At 49.4% G+C, this 20,655-nt stretch overlaps 4 protein-coding genes across 4 annotated transcripts; 1 reads left to right on the top strand and 3 right to left on the bottom strand.

Annotated features, from left to right (window-relative positions):
• Nucleotides 1–1,600: 1,600 nt before the first annotated feature.
• Nucleotides 1,601–3,238, bottom strand: UCRPA7_2025 (putative vps9 domain protein; the record flags this gene model as incomplete). Its single annotated transcript, XM_007914602.1, has 1 exon — nucleotides 1,601–3,238. One exon carries the CDS (start codon nucleotides 3,236–3,238, stop codon nucleotides 1,601–1,603), a length of 1,638 nt encoding a protein of 545 aa, XP_007912793.1.
• A 5,078-nt stretch (nucleotides 3,239–8,316) lies between these two features.
• UCRPA7_2024 (putative gtp-binding protein) lies at nucleotides 8,317–9,817 on the top strand (the record flags this gene model as incomplete). The annotated part of the gene is made up of 4 exons (XM_007914601.1): nucleotides 8,317–8,391; nucleotides 8,444–8,515; nucleotides 8,568–9,053; nucleotides 9,266–9,817. 4 exons carry the CDS (start codon nucleotides 8,317–8,319, stop codon nucleotides 9,815–9,817), a joined length of 1,185 nt encoding a protein of 394 aa, XP_007912792.1.
• A 6,574-nt stretch (nucleotides 9,818–16,391) lies between these two features.
• UCRPA7_2023 (putative fad-binding domain protein) lies at nucleotides 16,392–17,839 on the bottom strand (the record flags this gene model as incomplete). The annotated part of the gene is made up of 2 exons (XM_007914600.1): nucleotides 16,392–17,335; nucleotides 17,785–17,839. The coding sequence occupies 2 exons, from the start codon at nucleotides 17,837–17,839 to the stop codon at nucleotides 16,392–16,394; spliced, it is 999 nt and encodes a 332-aa protein (XP_007912791.1).
• A 1,280-nt stretch (nucleotides 17,840–19,119) lies between these two features.
• UCRPA7_2022 (putative siderophore iron transporter mirb protein) lies at nucleotides 19,120–20,655 on the bottom strand (the record flags this gene model as incomplete). The annotated part of the gene is made up of 4 exons (XM_007914599.1): nucleotides 19,120–19,690; nucleotides 19,742–19,864; nucleotides 19,925–20,177; nucleotides 20,232–20,655. 4 exons carry the CDS (start codon nucleotides 20,653–20,655, stop codon nucleotides 19,120–19,122), a joined length of 1,371 nt encoding a protein of 456 aa, XP_007912790.1.

The following is a 20,655-nucleotide window of genomic DNA, read 5'->3' as shown; positions in this document are numbered from 1 at the left end:
AGCTCACCTGAGCTGTTAGGCCTGGTAGGACAGCGTCAAGGTAAATTACTGTAAGACCGAAGGAGCCCGCTTGGCCTGGGCCGCCGACGAAAGCGCGCGGTGAAAGTAGAGCGTCAAGCAAAGCGTCAACTACGCTGTATTATGTATACGTAGGTATGTACGGCATGTACCGTTTGATGGGTCCGGCGTAACACCATCACGGCCACCACAATCTCGCTCTCCCGATCCGAGAGAGTGTCCTGCGATGCCTCATTGGGGCCCAGCTTGGCGGCTGCTCTGGAGTGTTAGAACGGGGTCTACCGCTTAGGCCCGCTTGCCCATCCTGTCAGAGACTGAGGCATGAAAGAGACACGAATCTCAAGGCGCCGACAGCTTGCACAGCCGCACCCAAATTATCGGGCAAGCGCCGGGCCTGATTAAGCTGTCTGAAACTCGCTCGCCCAGGAGGAGGAGACAAAATGCACAGAGGTTGAAGTGTGGCAGCTGGCAGAAACCGGCCACAGAGCCACTACCACCACCCTCCTCAACTCAAAGAGTGGCAGTGCACGGTGCAGCAACTGGTCCAAGGGAAATCTTCGGAAGCAGAGAGCTAGCGGTCCATCCCGGTATTAGGTATGGCCCCAGCGCGAACTTGACGGGAGCGACATAGGCTCAACGGCGCCTCATTCGCCGGCGAGCACGCGCTGGACCCCTGACTTTCCCCATGCGGCGCGTTGGACCCGGCAGCCAACCAGATCGCCGGGGGACCCGTCGCTTTGGTGTCGCCCACCCGTCGATTGGCCTTGGTGCGTCTGCCAACCTTCGTACCTGTTATGCCCACTTTTCCAACTTTCCCAGTTGTTCGAAAGAGGCGAAAATCAGAGTAATCGATGCTGCACACTGCAGTCTGCCAGATAGACTGCAGCCCTAGCCATTTGTTTCATCGATCCGTCCGTTTCAAGTTGCTCTGAGTGACTCACTCTATGACTCCATTGACAGCTTGTGCGGGGACGCCCGTGACCGTTGAGCCAGTCGGAAAAGTCGGGAGGCTGGCAACACCACCTCTTCACGACATCGACACTTCAGATGAAGCCGAAAAGGGCAAGGTGAGGAGGCGAACTTTGCTGCTCCAACATCGCTTGCCGAACCTCCACAACTGTCGGTCTGGCTTCGTCTGGATCGACAGCTCAGCCACGTAGGTGCAGCTGCACATGACTGTTGGATGCAAGCCTCCCATGAAATCAAGGTTGAATCGACTTTCTTATCTCGCGATACCATGATGAATATGCTCGCCTCGCTTGTCACTGAGGTATCTCTGTGCAGACAGTACAGAGGGGTCGAGAACAGCCGAGGGAAAATCTCCTTCCCCATCCGGATCCGTGGCATCATGACAAGAGGGTATCCATTTCAACAGACCTGGGAAAATCGGCAAGAAGTCTATGATACACAATCAGACCGGCTAAGCCCCTACAGCTACTGTGTGTTGCCGGTCTTTGTTTCCTCTTCCCCGAACCAGTGATGCTCCGTGTTACCCGTCTATGTAGTCCGATTATCATACCCTAAACAATTGTAGATATCCGCTGTACTTTCGTATTAGACAATTGAGCCTGGACGCGTTCCTTTACGCGTCACCCACTGGGTCGACCTGGCCGCTGGCCTCACCAGCCTCATCGCCCTCGGACCCGATCGTCAGACCATCGGCGGCCTCCTCCTCCTTCGATGCTGTCTGCTCTGACGAAGAGGAGGAGGATTTCGATGCCAGGTTGGGCTCTTCGTACAGCATTGCCAGGGAGGGGTTGCCCACGCCCTGTATCTTCCTCAACGCTCTCTTCATACCTTCTAGCCTCATTCGCTCCATGACAAGCATCCCCTTGGCCAACTCCTTGATTGCCTTTCTGCCCATTCGCTCGTGCATGTCCTGCCAGCCTGCTAGTTCAGCGGCCACAACCTGCTGGGTGTATCTCAGCTCTTTGGACAAGTTATCTCCATCGATCTGGCTCTGTCTAGCACGCTCCTCCCGCTCCTCATTCATACGTTGCCTTGTGTCGTCAAGCAAGCCTAGTGGCCAACGTGTCGAGCGACTGAGAGACGAATAATTCCGCTCAGCCTGACGGCGTAGACCCGCAATCTGATTGATCAGCCTCGGAGGGCGAGCAAGTGCCGCAATGATAGCATCGACGGTGGACTGCAGAGCGACGTATGAGGCATGGAAAGTGGCATAGGGATTTGACTGCAGTGGTGCCAAAGTGCGGACGTATGCCTCGAAAGCAGCGATGTGCTCAGGCGGGAGGAAGTTGATTGTTGCAACAGCCTTTGATAGCAGAACAGAGGCGTCATATAGATCGTATGCAGCATTGCCTAATGTATTCATGCGCCGCGCAACGCTTTTTGTAGAATGATTGACGCTACGAACCATGTCGCGTGCGTGGTCAATGAATTGTTCGACTTCTCGTACGTCTTCAAGCGGCTCTAGCTCGTCCCGGACCTTTTCAGCTCGAGTTTCCGCTTTCAACTTGCTACGCTGCTCCATCATATCAGGTTGCAGATCTGGGACGAGAAAGAACTCCCACAGCATTTCGTGAGTTGCGAATGTTGGATGTGCAAGCAGGATGCGTAAAAACCAGTCCATCCGTATCTGAAGATCTTTGAGAACGGCACGGCTGGGTTTCACGGGGATCTGGAAAGGTGACCGTAAGCCCGCTAGAGACGGAATCCACGATGCCGGATTCTCCATGGCCAGCAGTTTTGCCAAATGCTCAAAATCTGTCAAGGAACGCCGGCATGTTGTGACTGCGTAACTAAATTTATCCACCGGTGCACCAGACTTGAGCACGAAGCGGACTGTGGCGTCCTCAACAAAATAGGAGCGGACCACAGCAGTAGATCTCGATTCTGGGCCAGGAGGTGTAGAAAAGAGCGTCAGATCATCGATTTTGTTGCGAACATCATCGTCCTTTGCGAGCTCAACAGCAGTCAGGCCACGCAACTCTTTTGCAGCAATGTCCACGCGTGGATCGCCGAAGAATGCGCGCACCATATCGAAGCGGCCATACTTGCTTGCGACCATCAATGGAGTAAACTTCTTCTCATTGACCGCATTGACGTCAACGTCGCATTTCTGCAGAATTCGCAGGACAAGCTGGGGGTCATTGACGATATGGAGGAGTGTGTTGCCTTTGCTGTCAACATGGTCGTCAAGATGGAGAGGCTGACCATCACCCTGTGCCTCGGTAGCAACTTCCAGTGCTTCTTCGACCATTGCATGGTAGAAAGCATGGTCGTACGATCGACACAAAGCGAAGAGTGGTGTTTGCCCATTTCTGTCCTTTTGCCGCCACGGCATGAGCCGGCCATAATGAGGGATCAGAAAGGGTGCGTGGAAAAGATAATGAGCTACGCTTCGCCCGCGAACATCTTGTCGTGACATATATGCTTTTGTCTGTGCAATATCAATTTCAGGGGCCGTTGCGAAATAGCCCAGGATGATCTCAATGAGATCCCTATGGCCTAGTTGGACAGCTGCACTAAGAAGCGTGGTTCCCTCGTTGTTGCTGTCTTGTAGAATGATTTCAGGTGAATAATATCCTCTAAGGGAGAGGAGGTATTTTAAGGCTTCGGGACGTTCGTTTTGTACAGCCATCATCGGCACGGATTCGCCGAATGAATCCTGCGTTTGAGAGAGGCGCTCAATGGAGGTGTCGCCTTCGATACCACTCCCAATCGTTCCAATACTTGTCGCTCGTGAGCGAAATGATATCTCAGATCCACTAGAAAGACTGCGCACATCCATAGCGACTCTTTTAATCCGCTTCACGGGAGGAAAAGGAGTTTCAGGGGTGAACTCCTCATCCTGATCTTTGTGAAATGGGAAGACATGGCTCAGATCAGATCCCATCGAAAACCTCTCTGAGTTTGAAAGGATGGTTGAAGATCTTCTCGAGGAGCCGTTCATGAAGCTCCAATTACTGCTTGAAGATGTTCGTCGACTGGATCGTATAGACCGTATTTCCTCGATCTCGTCTTCAATTGCCTCCTCGCTGGGTTCCATGATCTTCTTTAGTTCGCTGACATCTCCTTTCGCTGCAGCATCCCAGAGAGCTTTGTTTCGACGACTCGCACGCCGAAGACCGGATGAATCTCGGTCGAGATACGACAGTACGGCTTCAAAAGTACTGAGTGCATAGCCCATTTCGCCGCTGTCGACGTCATCAACAAAGATGAAGTGCCGTACATAGATGAACCTTGCTTGGAGGTGCTTAACTTGTGCTCTGATCACCACGTACAGCAGGAGGGAGACCAGGGTATCGGCATTGATGGCAAGAACTGGTTTCTCTGATGAAGCTGATCCTTGCCCCGGAGAATTGTTGTTCAACTGCGTGACAGTCTTCAGCGTGGATAAGAGAGTGTCCATCATCTCCTGGGGGCTCATTGCGTTGGTGATTCTCCGGAATTCCTCGATTCCCAGAGCGAGTCTGGAGATGAGCTCTTGCTTTCCCTGACAACCTCCTTCTATCACAATTCCGAGCTGTGAAACGTCGACAAAGTCCATCTGACGGATTTTAGCCTCTAGCTCAAGATCGTCCTGTCTTTTCATTGCACTCAATCTCGGAAAGAGAAGGTGATGAACATTTTCCGTGACATAACGTTCTATAAGTCGTTCAACAACAGGCCCGGTAAGATCTGTTGTAGCACCAAGCAATGATAATTGTTGTTTATCAACACTTTGGAAGAGGTCTATCGCGTTCGTCACGGCCGTCTCGAGCGACGCGCGCATCGCTTCCTCATCATCTTCCGCATAGAAGTTTTCAGTACTTCTCCTACCTTCCTCGCCATTGGTGGACGATCTGTTATGCGTACTATTTGACCTGGCTTTTCTCACAGCTGCAGCGATTGGGCCGTCTGGCGTCGGATCAGGAATATGCATGGCGGAAGGTGGCGGAGGAAGAGGTCGTTCGATGACGGCCGTGAATTCCCGAAACAGCTTTTCCAGTCCTGATTGCATCTGTCGTGCAATGATAGGGAAATTATTCAGCAAGTCATGAAAGCTCTTGATCTCCTTCTTCTTGGGTCCCGCGGTTGTTCCGTTAGATTCGGATTGTGATGATGTACCGTTTCGTTGCAATATGGGTGCCTTCCTAACAGTCTCTGTCAGGACCGCCGGAGTGATTTTGACCTCCTCCCATGATCCCACCAGAGGTCGAGAAATGTAATAGATAAGCCATTGCTTCGGTTCGAGAGTATCCGAATACCATATTGCATCGCTTAGGAGGTTCGCGGAAGCTAGATTCTTGAATCCTAGAGAGTGATGTTAGTGAGGCATCGCCAGAGGGACTAGGTTTCTTTCCGGACCTTTGTTTGTGTAGATGACATTATCTTTGATCACGACACTCCTGCCATTGATTGTATTGTATTGCTTCGCCTTCCCTCTCATCTCCCGCAGATTTGTCGTTGTTTCCCGACCTCCGGCGCCAGGGATGGACTTGGGGTCTGGTATGCGCAGGACATGACTTCCCAGGAATTCTTCCGAGCCAACGGTCTCCGCGATGGGACCGTTGGTCTCGGTGTCGCGTGTAGAGAGAAGCACATCAGTGGTCGGCACCAGGAGGATATGCTGGGTAGCCGGGGCGCACTGCGCTGGAAAGGTACTTTTAAAGAAAGCGCCGAGAAATGGATTTAGGGGTTGCATTCATTCGACTAATCTCCCGCGACTCCCCTGGGTCGCATCACCCGCGCATCGGGATCGCGGTTTGTATATAAAGAAGCTGCCGTAGGGTGGCTTGAAAGGGGTGACGTTGCTCGAGGCTGCCGTTGCCAAGGACTCGTAAATTCAGGGGAGCTGTCTCCAGCTTGTGGTTCTGTCGAGAGTGCGATTGTGGAAGGTCGGCGCTGCTGATGAGATGAAGAATGTCGAAGATTTGCGCATTGAATGACGATGATGGGTGATCGCCGTGATAACTCCCTATCGCGATCTCCGAGCTAGGTATCGCGCACGCCGTCGTCAGGCAGTTCAGGAACAGAGGGCTCGTATTGGTTGAGGCAGTGACTTCATCCAATCACCCAGGTTGGCGGAGCTCAAGTTAGTTATCAGGACCTAGGTAGCCTAAAGTTGGTAATGTAGGAAGCTTGGACCCCAGTTAGCAACACCCCAGTTCCCAGTCTTTTTAAGACCATCACCTAAGCTCACATGCAAGTGGGCCCTGCCATTCAGTGTCAAAAACTGTCTACGCAGGTGCATGAGCTGTGTTCTGCGAAGACATTAGCTGATAATTACTTGACTTGGATTGTACAGGCTGTAGCATATTAATTGGCTCAGAGATTGAGCTGGCTCGAGCCGTCGCGTAGCATCGACGTTGACGTTTAACCCCGGAGTCTACTTCTCCCAATTAACTCAATCTTATTTGTGAATAACCACTTTGTAGCTCAGAAATTACTCGACAAACGTCGGGAAACCCGTGTCTTGATAAAGCGTTGCACTCCTCAAACAGTTATCATGACACGAAGAAGTCAAAGCATTTAAATAGTAGAAGATACAGCTAGCTATTCGAAGAAAGAAGGCAATACATCCTTGGTGACTGCGTTGAGAAGACATTGCTCAATCTCCCAGAAAAGACAAGCTTCAAACTAACGCCATCCCAAACTCTGAACTTTCATGGTATCAAAAACAATATAAACCCAATCACTGGCCCACATAACTCCAAGCAATGCACCTCTCACTTCATATACATGTCAATCTTCCAGATCATCTGCGAGCCTGGGGCGCCGTCTCGGAAGCCGGGAGCTGTCTACCGGCTGCGTCACGAACCGGAGCTTTACCCTTGCCCTTGCCACTGCCTCCATGCTGCCGTTCTTCTTCACTATCCCAATCGGATCCATCGGCGAAGCCAAGAGTCCCATCATCACTACTATGCCCAACCAGCCTAGGTTGTTCAGAAGAAGACCTCAGCATCCTAGACCGCTCGTCGGCATGATCATCCTCGTCGAGCAGCTCCCCGTCTGCAGTATCGTAGTCTGGAGGCTCGAGCCAGTCTCTCGGAACAACGCAGGGAAGTGCTACGCCGATACTAGCGGCTCTGTTCAGCCACCCCGGTCCAGGCCGGCCGGTCAGTTTCTCGCATAGATATGCTGTGAAGTGATTGCAGTTCTTTGTTAAGAGGTTGTACGCTGTTCCTTGAAACTCTTCGGAGGCTTCGCGAATAATCCTATCGATCTCCTGTGGCTCTGCAAGTGTGAAGCCGTGCAGGATCTCGGCCTTGAATGTTCCTCCTGGTGGTAGGGTTCTCGGCTTAGTCCAGTATACACCTGTCACGCCGCGCTTGTCATGACCGCCATACGCATATTCTCTCCCGTTTATGACGACGCCCGAGTGGAGGAGGGATGTGCCGATAGTCCATAGTACCGAGGAGAACCTGCCAGGCTACTGAAGTCAGTATATATCGAGGCTTGAGTTGGGGTGGCAATCATACAGGAAGCAGATCATATGCATTGATGACAATCTCTGTTTTCTGAAGAGACAGCGTTGATCGATGACTGTGTGTTCGGCTTGGTTTCGGCGCCTTCTTCGGTGCCATTTTGACTGGTATGCAAGGAGGCTGGAGGAGGAGCAGCGACCTATGAACTGGAAACGGTAGAGTGGAGATGGATGTAGATAACGGTTCTCAGATTCGCAAAGGAAGCAAGTGCGAAGAGCGATGCGTCATAAGTCGTAGTTTTTATAGCATAGTTATGAGAACAGTCATCTGGTGAACTGGAGTGTTCGCAGTAGACTTCTCACAAAATAATCAAGAGAGTAAAGGAGCAAAGGATGATGTGTCGATAGGCACGCGATACAATAGGACACATGAGGATGTCATAGCCTCCTGTGGCTCGGTGACTCCGCCCGCCTGGATGCTGGAACATGCCCCGAACCGATGGCCTGGCCTAGCGCACGGTCCAAGATGGCGCGGGGTTGGGCGGAGGAAAGCTTTTCCACGGTCCGTCCAGCAGGCCCCACCCTCTGAACAAGGCGGAAATTGGGGTGAAATTTTGCGACTTGGAAAAGGCCAACCTTCTGAAGCTACCCCTCTGAACAATCCACAGTCAAACGGTGATCGCAAGAGCCTCCTAGGCGAGATCCAAGCAGAGTCACAGCTTGGATACGGACAGGCTCGATTACACCATAGGCTGGCGACAGCCTGACGATCTACCACCACGACGTCCTTCTTGCGATTGCCGCATTCCTTCTCTTCTCTACCGCGATCCCTTCCCTCACCTGCAGCTAGCTCTGCAATTTTCAACAAGCCTGTGCTTAACTGCACCGTCATCTACATCTCCACTCGTCATCACAGCAGAAAAGGCAAGATGCCTCCCAAGAAGGTTGTCAAAGAAGAGAAGATTCTGCTGGGCCGGCCCGGTAACAATCTGAAGAGTGGAATTGTAGGTGATATCAAGCTATCGCGAGCTACACTAGTACTAATCTTGGATATAGGTTGGTCTGGCAAACGTCGGCAAATCGACTCTCTTCCAAGCAATTACCAAGTGCAATCTTGGAAACCCTGCTGTACGTGTCATCATGTATAAAATAGACCTAGGGCAATCTCTAACAAGACCAGAACTTCCCTTACGCAACAATCGACCCAGAAGAGGCTCGTGTTATTGTCCCGGATGACCGTTTCGACTGGCTATGCGAGAAGTACAACCCGAAGTCACGGGTTCCTGCCAACCTGACGGTCTATGATATTGCTGGTCTTACTCGAGGTGCATCGACTGGGGCCGGTCTTGGAAACGCCTTCTTGTCCCATATTCGTGCCGTCGATGCTATCTTCCAGGTCGTCAGATGCTTCGATGATGCTGAGATCATTCACGTCGAGGGAGACGTAAACCCTACCAGAGATCTAGATATCATCAGCGAAGAGCTGAGGTTGAAGGATATCGAGTTCGTCGAAAAGGCCCTCGAGAACCAAAAGAAGAAGACTCGCCAAGGCGGTCAAAGTCTGGAGCAGAAGAAGGCTAGGGAAGAGGAGGCCACAATTGAGAAGATTCTCGCTTGGCTCAAGGATGGCAAGGACGTTCGCAAGGGTGACTGGACCCCGAAAGAGGTAGGAACCCTTGTTCTCACATATAACTTCCCAGCCCAACCGCCCCTTCATGATGACAAAGGGCCATAGCGCCTGATATCTATACCCAGCTCGTCGAATGCCTCACCAAATTAACGCAGAGTGCATCATGAGATAAAAACTTCGTCTGACACCAACCCGTTATTTTCTTTACATGAAGAACATATGTTGATCAAGGCTAATCTTGAAACCAGGTCGAGGTCATAAACCCTCTGTTCCTTCTAACGGCAAAACCCGTGGTCTACCTCATCAACTTGTCTGAGAAAGACTACATCCGCAAGAAGAACAAGCATCTACCAAAGGTCGCCGAGTGGATCAAGGAGCACGCTGCTGGAGATCCGATTATTCCTCTATCGGTCTCTTTCGAGGAGCGGCTGACTCGCTTCGAGACTGAGGCCGAGGCACTCGAGGAGTGCAAGAATGTCGGTGTTGAGTCCGCCCTGCCCAAGATCATCATCCAGATGCGCAAGGTCATGAACCTTGGCTCGTTCTTCACAGTCGGTCATGACGAGGTCAGACAATGGACCATCCGAAATGGCACGAAAGCACCACAGGCTGCTGGTGTAATTCACACAGATTTCGAGAAGACCTTCATCCAGGCTATTGTGTACAATTATACTGTATTGAAGGAGTTGGGCGATGAGGCGGAGGTTAAGGCTAAGGGCAAGATGATGACAAAAGGAAAGGACTACGTCGTTGAGGATGGCGACATTTTGCTCATCAAGGCTGGTGCCGCTAAGGGTTAAACTTGGAGTACGCGTGCATTCAATTTGATGCGGCCTCCGATGGTCCGGACAGATAGAATTGCTTACATGAAATACAAAAGAGATTTCGAGCAAATTATTGAAGTAGCCTGTGATGTAGCTCTTCAAGGTATTGATGTGTCAACCTCCAAGTTTGGCGCGGAAACAACTGCAGAGCATTTGAAGGCAAAAGAGGACTGTTGAACCCGCCAACCGTGCGGTCTGACCATGACGGCCACCACTAACACATGCGAAGACTGTCTAAACGACGTTGCCGGCCATTATATCTAGGGCGTTCCACTAATTACATACGCATTGCTTGAGGATCCGTGACATCTTGAAAGAACCGAGAATGAACTGAAGTTCGATTTGATGCACCAGTCACGTTGGACATGGTCAGGGCATGGTTCTCGCACATTTCCAAAATGCCGACATGCACGATTTTCAGGCATATAGCCGTCGTTATTTGAGTCTTTCCCGATTGATTTTTCGAGAATCTCGAGTCTCAAATACGTCTCTTAGTAATATTGCGGCTTGCCGGCCGGCGCTTGGACCCTCTTTTACCGGACCCCCCCGGCCGGGCGGAAAATTTTGCTGGAAGTGTTATTCCCAGCCCGCCGTGAGTTGGATTGCGTGATTGCCCGTCCTTCACATGCTCAATTTATATGCATTCTGATGTGCAGTCAACCCGAATGTAGTTATGCACAAATCCATTGTACAGACAACATCGCTAAGCACGTTGACACGCCCTTTAGAGCCAACATCAGCCTACATCGACACATGAGGTCGCATTATGTCACTAACACTTGGCAGTGCAAAAAGATCTAAAAAGCCTGTGCTGACTGGTGTTTAAGGCGGGGTTTGAACACTCAACCCTCACCTCAGCCGCACCAGGAGTCCAGCAAATGAACACCACCACCAACACAAAAAAGGGATGCTTGATGATCTTAGATCACCATCATTGCTGATGAGAGTGGGACTCGAACCCACGCGGTTTTCACCACCAGGAAATCCAGTTAAGATATAGCCTTAACCTGGCGCCATAACCAACTCGGCCATCTCACCGATTGTTGAAATGATTTGCGGGATTTTTCATTAATAAGCTTTGAACAGTGGGGTTGTCTCCCGCGTGAATGCCCTGTAAACCACCTAGCGCATAAAGGTATGATTGGCCCAAAAGGGCCAGGGTCTTGGTGCGGTCTAGGAGCGTTATGGAATGAGCTATACCTCCAGACAAGTACTGATATACCTAGGTGTATCTGCCTTTTCTCTTGAACTCCATCATCAACGGGTAACAACACGCGATAGAATGACACAACGATATCTCGTCTTTCTTGTTTACAAACTCTTCGATTGCGACTTGCATGCTACCGGGGTCAAGGATCACTCCATGTCATCCGGTAAATCGCCGACCCCAGTAGTGGTCATCTGGGAAGGCTAATTGGACGAAGAAAATCCACTGCCGAACCTTACAGGGAACATGCAATGAACCTTGTACTCGCCAGAACTAATAATCCAGGAAGTTAATCAACATCCCATGTTCATATTCTGCACCTAGTCCAGGTAACCTAAAGGAGTGCCGGTGCATCCATTCAGGCAAAGGACAATATAGAAAAACACAAATTCCCACTAATGTCCCCTCCATGTCTTTGGCTTACGATCAGTGGATTTTGGGGTAGTCGTACAACAGGAAAGCTGACTTAATGATGCCAGTGGCTGCACCTTTGCAGTAACTCGTCCAAGAGAAGGGTGGAGGGAGGCGTCTCGGTATTGGGCATACCGGCCCCACTCCATAAGCATCACGGAGTAGGAGTCAACTCGAGGGAAAAAGCAGACATCACCAGCCACCACGTGTCAATTGTCATATCGATTGATATGGGAAGATGACCGAACTTCAAAGAGGCCATATTCTTCTGAAATATAGCAGGGACCAATAGGGGCCTCAGCAGGGCTTGAAACGAACTAATTTGGCAGTCAGCAGATAGCGTGCAATTGGCTACAGGGCACCCTTGATAGATGTCTGTGTGTTAAAGTAGGCAATACTAGAAAGCTCCCGAGGTTTTTCCCAGCGGGTTGGAACCTCATTGTGAATCATTTTATTCACCCTCAACAAGGCAAAATGCTCTCTATTATTCATATTTTTGCAATAGGGCTTCTTTCATTTGTATTATATTCCGTTGTAACGGGCGTCACAGCATGGCACCGACTTCGCAAATTCCCAGGCCCACCCTTGGCATCGGTATCTTACCTCCCTATGCTGAGGCATTCACGATCTGGCCAAGCACATCTTAAATACTATGAGATTTCTCGAAAGTATGGATCCGTCGTCCGAATCGGGCCAAATGATCTACTTGTATCTGACCCAGACTTCATCCGTCGTATGTCAGCAGCGCGATCATCCTATGGGCGCAGCTCTTGGTATCGTGCCACGAGGCTTGATCCATACCACGATACGATGGCTAGTGCCTGTGACATCGGCTTGCATGACCATTTGAAAACAAAAACTGCTATGGGATATACAGGAAAAGAAATTCCGTCCCTTGAAGCAAAGATCGATTCACAGATCATCAGCCTAGTGGGATCCTTGAAGACGAGATATGGCTCGGGGTCTTTTAGACCACTCGACTTTGGCAAGATTGCACAGTTCTTCACGCTCGATACACTTACAGCCGTAGCCTTCGGCAATCCATTCGGATTTATAGAGAAAAATGGCGATGTTCACGATTATCTCAAGACAATGGAAAATACTGTCAGCTTGTCCGCAACATTGGCAGATGTTCCCTGTCTTCAGACGATATTCCTCTCCAGGTCGATGCTAAAACTTTTTGGACCAAAGGACACGGATAGTACAGGGGTGGGAAAATTAATGGGGTGAGTTGATCCTGCAACATCGTCTCGTGTTTATGGGTATACTGATTGTTTAGTGTTGCAAAAGCTGTTGTGGCTGAGAGATTTGGGCCTGATGCCAAAGATGTGAAAGACATGCTTGTATGAACTCCTGCCTTAGTCTATAAAGTTATGCTAATTAAGATGATAGGGTTCATTCGTCCGCCATGGCCTGAACCAACGGGAAGCACAGACCGAAGCTTTGCTTCAGATTCTTGCTGGTTCAGATACCACTGCTACAGCCATTCGCGCAACACTACTACATATCTTGACATCACCTAGAGTTTACACAACACTCCGGAATGAGATCGATGCCGCCATAGTTGAAAAGAGAATATCTACTCCTATCACGAACATGGAAGCTCTTCAATTACCCTATCTTCAGGTAGATATTCACCCCCGGACCGTAGTCGCTCGTGCTTACAGAATTAGGCTGTTATATGGGAGGGTCTCAGGAGTCATCCCCCCTTTACTGGTCTCGTAATGAAGGAGTCTGGCCCCAATGGAGACTATATCGAGGGGAGGTTCATACCTCCTGGTACTCGGATCGCACACAGCACCTGGGCTGTCACTCATGATGTTACTGTTTTCGGCCGTGATGCCGATGTCTTTCGTCCGGAGAGATGGCTTGAAGCAGACTCAGCGGTGACTCGAAGCAAAATGCAAAAGCAAACTGAACTAGTCTTTGGATATGGGAGATGGGGTTGTGCAGGCAAGACTATCGCGTTCATTGAATTGAATAAAGTATTCGTCGAGGTTAGTCAATTCCTTGGGTGTGTCTATATTAAACAACTTTCCGGCATCTAATTCCTCATCAGCTTCTTCGAAATCTCGACCTCGAAATCATGAACCCAGAAAAGCCATGGCGAAGCATGAACCATAATTTGTTCGTACAGGACGAGATGTGGGTTATTGCCACCGAACGCAAGCTATCTGCAATATGATTGAACTCGCATTCCCCACGCTAGACAAATGAAGGATACGACGTCGTAATAGATCTTCTAGCAACATACATGAAACGAGATGGATTCAGTTTAATGACATGAATTCGATATGTAACAATTAATGATTAATCAATGAGTTTTCCAAGACCTGGCACCCTGATCCGGTGACTGCTTCCAGGAAGGTCATGCTGAATTGTTAAGTTGGGTGTGCAAGTTTCCTGTTAGTAGGGATGAGCCTCAAAGTGTTTGAAAAGGAACATAAGCCAATTCCAAGGTCTCCATGTTCAACGTGAAGTTTTGCACACTATGCCCGCGAAAACTCGTGGGCGATCTCGTGAAAGATATGGATCAGGCTGGGCCTAAAAGTAATACCTCAGAACTGAAGCAGGGATGTGTTTCGCAACTTTTACCTCCTGACGGGGGGGCTAATTCAGCCACCTCCTCGGCTAAGCTACCTCGCACGTAATATCTCAGCTCAGCCACTTCAGCTCCTGCATACTTCTCCGAGCGGTTTTTCTAGAAGTAGAAAGTTGGGAGGCGGCGGCAGCTTGACAATTGGTTCTATATGATTATTAGCATATGTTATAATTTGATTATTCAATGGCAGATACATACGATTGTCGATGTCCATGGCGATATCGGACATCTTAATGTACTCATTAGTTCATAGCAATATAAAGTATATTAGAGGTATAACTCACGGTGATGGTCTTGCCAGTGATGGGCTTCATTGAGATTTCTCTGGAAGTTTTAAGAAAGCTTGCAATGCGCCAATGGAGGGATTGGGAGTTACTATTGTGGTGGTGGTGGTGGTGACTAGGGTAGTGATCAGCAATATACATCTCAAGAGACCAAGGGCATGTTGCTTACTGTCAGGCATCCCCGTGTCCGTAAAGAACGACGGCGCGGATGGCGCCGTCGTCCAGCTTCCCGGCCTTGTTCTCTTTCGGACGGACAAAGAAAGAAGAAAAATTTTAAGGGAAGAGAAAGAGTCTCTTGTTCGCAGTAGACTGCTTCAAAAGTTAATGCTGCCCTTCGCGGGGGAGATCGTCAACTTTCTGGCCTCGGCGGCGGCAGGGGAACTGGGAGTTGGCAGAGATAGACCTACCGAGACGGTGACGCCAAAAGGACAGCGAACGGTGGCTCAATTGTCCTTTGCTTCTCTGAGTCACTCTGGGTGGAGCAGTCCACCAGTCACTTTCCCATTCCTTGATTCTTGTTTATGATGTCCGTTACTCTATACCCCAGCCCTTTGAATTTATTGAGCTGCACGGCATTGCAAGTTGCTCTCAGTACATTCCTTGAAACCCCGAAAAAGCTTCAATATTGCAAAATCCTACCTTTTCGCTCGCGGACTCCAAGTCACTTAATACAGCTTACCCCCTCAACATCGCAGCATTTTGTTCTATTTCGCTCAATTCAAATCAATAATTCGTGCCCATTCCGCTCCCCACCTTTGGTTATGCATCACAGTGTTTTTGCTTTCTCGAAGCCGTTCCTGTACACGTCTCTCATCAGGCATACGTTGTTTTATGTTCATCATTCACGACCACGATGCTCTCATGCTCTGTCCTAAAGACTCACTTGAATAATCTTGTTGGGTATTCACCACACATGAACGCTATTTTTGGATTCTTATGTATATCAATGCCATATATCTTTTGGTTTGCATTAGATATACTATACAAATGAAAGACTCCTTGCATTGCAATGAGTCCTAAGTTTACATAAGTCTACGATATGATGATTATTTGGAAGCTAACAAATTCATAGTCTCGCAAGATTGCACCAGCAAGACCATCACAATGTCAATATTGGCACATCTTTACTTAGAATTTTGAAATGCTGACATATTAGAGTCTTGAAAATCTTCGTCAAGGCCCTCACTGGCAAGACCATCATTCGTGAGTACCCACATTGCCTCAATTCGACTCAAACTTCACTAACATTATTGAAAGTCTCTACGTAAGGTGTCTTGAAACAAACGGTGACATCGCCTTAGGTTAATCACCCACAGAAGACCATGAATGCCCCTACCGCCTCCGAGGAGGCAGAAAGACTCTCCGCCGGTGTCCCTCCGGCCACCACCACGACCACCACGGCCCCTGCCGCCCTCGGCGAGTTCCGAGGTCAGTGTTCTTGGTGTGGCCTAAAAGGCCACATCGCGAAGGCCTGCCGTTAGTACTTGACGCCTTATTCTAAATGAGAAAGTCATATGTCACTTTCAATAACACTACTCCAGCAGCGAAGGCAAGAGGAGTGGCCCGGGCTCCGAAGCCCAAGGTCGGTCCCCGCGGCCGTAAGTTACTGCATTCAGATCTCTTTAAGAATGAGGAACTAATCATAACGTGTTTTATAGCCAAGAAGTAGGCTCCTCGAGGAGCAGAAAGGTTGTTTTGTGTTGTTTCGGTTTGGCTTGGGTTTGGCTTGGGGCATTGACCCCTAAAGTTTAAATTAAAAAAACAATATAATTCGGTGACTGTTGCCTTTCCACGCAGTTTTACAGTGCCATGTTTAACCATATGTCGAGGGTTTATATAGCTTCTTATAACATTTGAGTTAACTGATCAGTAGGCATTAAGTAAGACATTGATTTAGTGAGTACTCTATTTGTATGATAATTTAATTAAAGACACCCTGTATAGCTGGATTTATCTAAAATCTTCCGCAAAGAGTGGTGCGAAGCGGTACGCAACCAAGCCACCAGTGAAACACCCGGTATTTGTTGGCCGAAATCAAAGGTGACTTCACACTGTAGGGCCGTTTTCTTCATCAATAGTAACACCAAATTGGGCGGTGGCCATGGTGTAACTCTGATGGACAGCCGCACTGCCATATATCCTCATTTCCTTCTCGTAGGCAGCAGTGACGCCAGGCTTATAACCACCAGCTTCGCGGAGCAATCTACCAAGAAGAGCTGAATCTTGTACGGCAGTGTTGGCTCCAATGCCTCCAGCAGGAGTCATTGAATGCGCGGCATCTCCAAGGACCGTGACGCGAGGCTCATTAGGCCATTCGGGAACACCACTCGGCGTAGAACAGGTAATTTTCCAAAACGCGGCTTCCGACTCATTCATCTCGTCGAAGAGGGGCTTGAAGCGAGGATGCCAGTCTTTCGTGAGTGACTTGGCTAGATCCGCAGCCTTTTTGCCCACAATGGAGTAGTCATCATTGGGTGCACGGATGACCCCTGGCTGGCCACCCATGGTCCATCCAAAATTGACATTCGGGTCGTCCATATCACCAGCGCGAACATTTGTGATTATGAAGATGGCACCGTCGGGCCGTGTGTCATCTCGCAGCCTAAAGACTCCTTCGCCGAGTCCTTTGAAAGCTGTTGTTGGGGCTTGGCCGTGAATGCCACGGGCTCCCGTGTCATAGACCTTCAGCTTCCCTCCCGAGAGTTGCTTTGCAACCTTGGAGTAGATTCCTTCGCCACCGACAAGCATCGAACCTTCGACCGACTTCGAGCCATCAGAGAATATTGCCCTCACGCCATCATCAGTCAGTTCATACCCAGTAACACGCTTAGACCATTCGATATGGTCTTCACAGCCCTCTGCAAACACCTTACGCATCTCTCCTCGAGCTATACCTATGGTCTTGCCGCCGCGTGAGGACAGACCTTCTGGTACTATGTGCTCAGTCTGTTCTCCGGTAACGGCATTGTAGGCGGTAAAGCCACTGCCGCCTGTTTTACCGCATTTGTCCCAGAAACGTTGAAAATGTTGGGGATCAAGAACCGATTCGATGGCGTCTAAGCCTTCAGAAGAAAGGCGGAGTCGGTAGCCTTGGGCGCGAAACACAAATGATTCATCGCGTTCAAAGATCTTGAAAGGTATCTTAGACAGCCGTAAGGACTGGGCAAGCAATAATGACGCAAGACCGGCACCGGAGATTAGAACTGGCTTGCCAACCGACATGTTGTTCGTCAGAGCCAAAGTCTATCGTGATGACTTAATAGATAATTGATCTTCGTCACTTCGGCCAACAGAAGAGATTCATGAGCACAGGCGATGATATTGAATTTCAAGTTGAGTATGCCCAAGAGTTGAGAGGCTCGGCCTCGGACTTTGGTCTCCACCGAAGCATGCCATTGCTTCTTTTGACCATTCATTGTGGCTGACTCATTCAGCTTACAAATGGCGTCAACCATCACTGTCTCGTCCTGGCATTTATCAGCTTCAATAAGCATTGACCCAGATTGCGAGGGCGCGATAGCCTCAGGATAAATAAGCAGCAAACAGAATCGAAGTTATCATAATTTTTTCCCACTGCCACCACACTTTGTTGCAACAGTAGACGAGCTGCGGGGATACCTTCTTGAAACGTAAGCGATATGGGGGCAGGGGAGTGAGATCCCACGGCATGCCCGCTCAAATGGTCTGGCGCGTCGAGGAGCATTGCTTAATATGTACAAGAGATCAAAGCTATACCTATCCGCGGATTTAAAGTAAACACATGGAAATCACCATGCAAGGCGCGCGAACTTTTGATTCGATAAATGGGCCTCAGGTAATACAGCGCTAATGGTACAGCGCAAGCCCGCTAACTTTGAAGGCCTTTTCCCCCTCAATCCCCCGCATCCCGGCCCCTTTATCAAGCCTACCTGGAGACGAGAACTTTATTTCCACCAGCAGAAGACATGACATCGTCATTATCGTGCTGAAAATATCGCATTCAGTTTTGACCAGGTCCCTTTTTATTGGTTACTTACTCAATTGTATTCTGGAGCTGTGGTAGCGACCTGTGTCGCATGATTCTTTGCCTAGATTTCAGAATAGCGAAGAAGTCTGGCATAAAAAAACCTCAAATGAGGAGGAGATTGAGGAGACACCCAAATCTAATCAGATCTAATCAATCAGCAGCCCTGCACACCTCGTGTCCAAGTACGGGGTCTTGGCCCTTGGACTACGCTCCATAAATGAGACTTATTTGATCATGGTCCCTTGATGGCGAAAGACTCCCACATTTCATTCTCGAGCCTCCCTAGCTCCTTCTTGGGCAAGATTGGCTCATTTCAGGCACGCTTTTCCCGAAGAAATCAGACATGCCGCCGATTTCGCACTTGCCAAGTCCTTGATCATCTTCACTTGCAGGAACACCCAATCGTAATAATAGCACTTCATGCAGGAGCTTTTGGGTTCTCTAGAGGCTTCTTTCCACAGACCGCATAAGCGTTGTGAACAGTATCCTCTCAAGCGATAGATCCCTGCCTGGCAGAGCACTTGGTTTTTCACTGCGGTACAAACTAAAGTGGTACCCGCGTCACGGGAGGCGCCGGTGGCGCGGTTCGTTCGCTATGCTGAACGGAAATAAAAATCATGCATCTGGGGAAGTGTGGAGAGTGGACATCTTGATTGCTCGTGTAAGAGACTAAGTCAACATCTGTGTACAACCTAACTCAACTGCCCTGAAATCTCAGCCATGGTGCTGAGACTAATGCAAGCCACGACTCCAAGCTCAAGCCTGGATTTACCATATGTTGCCTCTTGTCTGGTTGCCCTTCTCGCGCTCTAGCTTCTTGACGTTGAGGTTCCTCCACACGTAGATGGATCCAAGAACCAGGGGCATGAAGCAGGCACCTGCGATGACCATTTTCCGCTGAACATCAGCATAGGCGCCAATGATGGCCTCGCGAATGGGTGAGCCATCGGGGTAGTATAGCTGTGTCACGATGCTTCCAAAGATGGTGGAGCTCAGATTCTTGCTCTCCTCTGGGAGTCGCTGGTAGATCTGCTGAGGCAGGACGTTGGTCCAGATAGCGCCTGCGACTGCGAGACCAATGGCTGCGCCAATGGATCCAAACAGACCCCAGATGGCGAGAACCACGGCCACCTCTTGATGAGTGACAGGAGCCATAACGGCAAGTTGACCGCAAGCGGCAAACAGACCAGAACCAATACCGCACATTATCTGAGTCATTGTAATAAGACCAACATGGGTAGATGGTGTTCGGAATGGGATGAGAAGTGCCGTTCCCAGAAGCAAGAATGGAACACCGGCATACGCAGTCCATTTGAAATCTCCAGTGTAGCTAATGAGGCTGCAGAAAAGTCAGCATTTGTGTGTCCCGTTACGAATGCTAGTCACTTACAGTCCGATAAGAGGCGCCAAGATGGAGGATGTTAGAGAGAACGAGTTCAGCACGTAGTTGGAAGTCGTGATGCTGAGCCTGTGAACAACTTGAAGATAAGAGCTGAAGTATGCGTTCCAGCAGCTATAAACAATGGTCAGTAAACTAGATCCATTCTTCGAGCACAAATAGAATCACACTTACAAGATGGAGGCAAACATAACTCCATAAAGCAAGCAAGAACCGATGATGGTAGGTTCCTTCAGGTACTTCCACGGTAGGAATTGAACAGGGGCAAACCACCTTTCCCATGAATAGAATAGGCCAAAAGAGAACACTCCAAGAACTTCCATGGCAATAATGTATCCGCTTGCCCAACCATTAGGGGCATATTTCGCGATGCTGAAGGGGAGCAGAACGAGAGAGAAAGCAGCAGTAATGAGAATAATTCCGACGACTAGAAGGGATCTCGTTAGTAATGCGTAAATAAAGATACGATATGAGCACGTACTATCCAATTCAAGAGTGTAATGCCAGACAGATTGCCACCATGCACGTTGTGGTCCTTCCTGGGGAAGAACACCAATCTTTGCGGCCTTTCGTTGCTCGTATATCATGATCGCAATGACGGGAACACAGAAGCCGACCAGAATAATGGCCCACGAACCGAAAGCCCAACGGAAATTGAGATGCTTGTAGTAGAGTTGGGCAATTCGCGGTCCAGCGAATGTGCTTGCAATCGTAGGGGTTCCATTAATCCCGAACATGATCATACGGTTTCGCAGACTGGTCATATCGGCCAACATGACATCAATGACATAGCCCTGGCCAATATGGCCAACCCAGAAGAGCGTATGAGCGGCAACATAAGCCTCGACTGATTGGCAAGTCGCCTTCATGATCAAACCAATGACCAGAATAAGTAGCATGAACAT

This window comes from Phaeoacremonium minimum (genome assembly GCF_000392275.1).
Source record: "Phaeoacremonium minimum UCRPA7 unplaced genomic scaffold PA7_03_scaffold_146, whole genome shotgun sequence".
Classification (NCBI taxonomy): Eukaryota; Fungi; Ascomycota; class Sordariomycetes; order Togniniales; family Togniniaceae; genus Phaeoacremonium; species Phaeoacremonium minimum.
The sequence above is the reverse complement of the archived record's forward strand: the minus strand, read 5'-3'. Positions and strand labels throughout refer to the sequence as shown.